The sequence below is a fragment of the Cyprinodon variegatus genome, unplaced genomic scaffold (assembly GCF_000732505.1).
Source record: "Cyprinodon variegatus isolate N-32 unplaced genomic scaffold, C_variegatus-1.0 Scaffold770, whole genome shotgun sequence".
NCBI lineage: Eukaryota > Metazoa > Chordata > Actinopteri > Cyprinodontiformes > Cyprinodontidae > Cyprinodon > Cyprinodon variegatus.
Window position 1 is genome coordinate 194,778 of NW_015151223.1, and position 984 is coordinate 195,761.

A 984-nucleotide genomic window follows, 5' to 3' on the forward strand; every position below is an offset into this window, starting at 1 on the left:
AATATCCAAGCTTTATTTCTCTGAAGGAAAACAGCAAACTTGAAACCAATAATCTTAAACAATCATGTTACACAATTCTGATCTAGAAGGTCACACAAGAGTCTTTTATACCTCATTAAGGATTCTAAGAATTCATTAAATCAAATAAAAGAAGAAATAAGAAAAGGAAGTCTCCAAACAGGGAGATCGTTTCAGAAATGTAGAGTTTTCCCTTTTCTTACCTGTACTTTGGAGAGCTTTCTTCTAATGTTCACTGAGTCTCCTGACAAGTCAGACCAGCGCTGAAGTTCCTCTTTTGCTGAAATCAGCCAGTCGTTGAAGTCTCTGACAGCGTCCAGGTACTGCTCATGCTCAGACACAATCTTTTGCATGGACTGCACTTTACCCTTTATGGAACGAGCTCTATGTTAATACCAGACAGTCAATAAGTATGAAACATCTACATTATGTTACATCCTGAGGTAATTTTAAAGATAACTGAGTAATGTATTATGCTCATTACAGAAAAATGCTGCAATTGTGATGAGTGTGGATGCATGTTTTTCCTCGGCCTAATTGGGGGGAAAAGAACCCAGAGAGAGAAAAAAGATGTGTTTAAAGTTTCCTCCTCCTCCTTCTGGCCAGTGAAATATATATTAACCTAACAGGGAACATCCTTGATTAACTGAAGTTGTTTTCCTTCATATGTTCATGTTGAGAAAGTTCTTTATGCAGGGGTGGGATAGTTCCAAGGAAGAGTGTGTTTTGGGTTTTGTACAGTATGTGTGTACTGAGCTCACCCCAGTCAGAGCTTTTTTCTCCGTCTAAGGACGTAACATAAATTTGAACCTTTTCTTGCAAGAAATGCCTCTACCAGTTTCTCTATAACTTAAAACAAGTTCAAATTAATGAGATTATAGTTAGAGTAATTTGCTTTTCTGTTTAACTACTAGTTTGATTACATTCAGGCCCCGTCCACACGAAGTCAAAACGAACACGAAACGC

The 984-nt window shown here is 37.6% G+C and overlaps 1 protein-coding gene across 1 annotated transcript in view; it reads right to left on the reverse strand.

Moving 5' to 3' along the window:
- The window catches only part of syne1 (spectrin repeat containing, nuclear envelope 1), a 172,957-nt gene that overhangs the window by 102,920 nt on the left and 69,053 nt on the right, over positions 1-984 (reverse strand). The window contains exon 54 of the mRNA XM_015395967.1: positions 222-386. Coding sequence (XP_015251453.1) covers positions 222-386 — 165 coding nt within the window. The remainder of the gene's footprint in view (positions 1-221; positions 387-984) is intronic.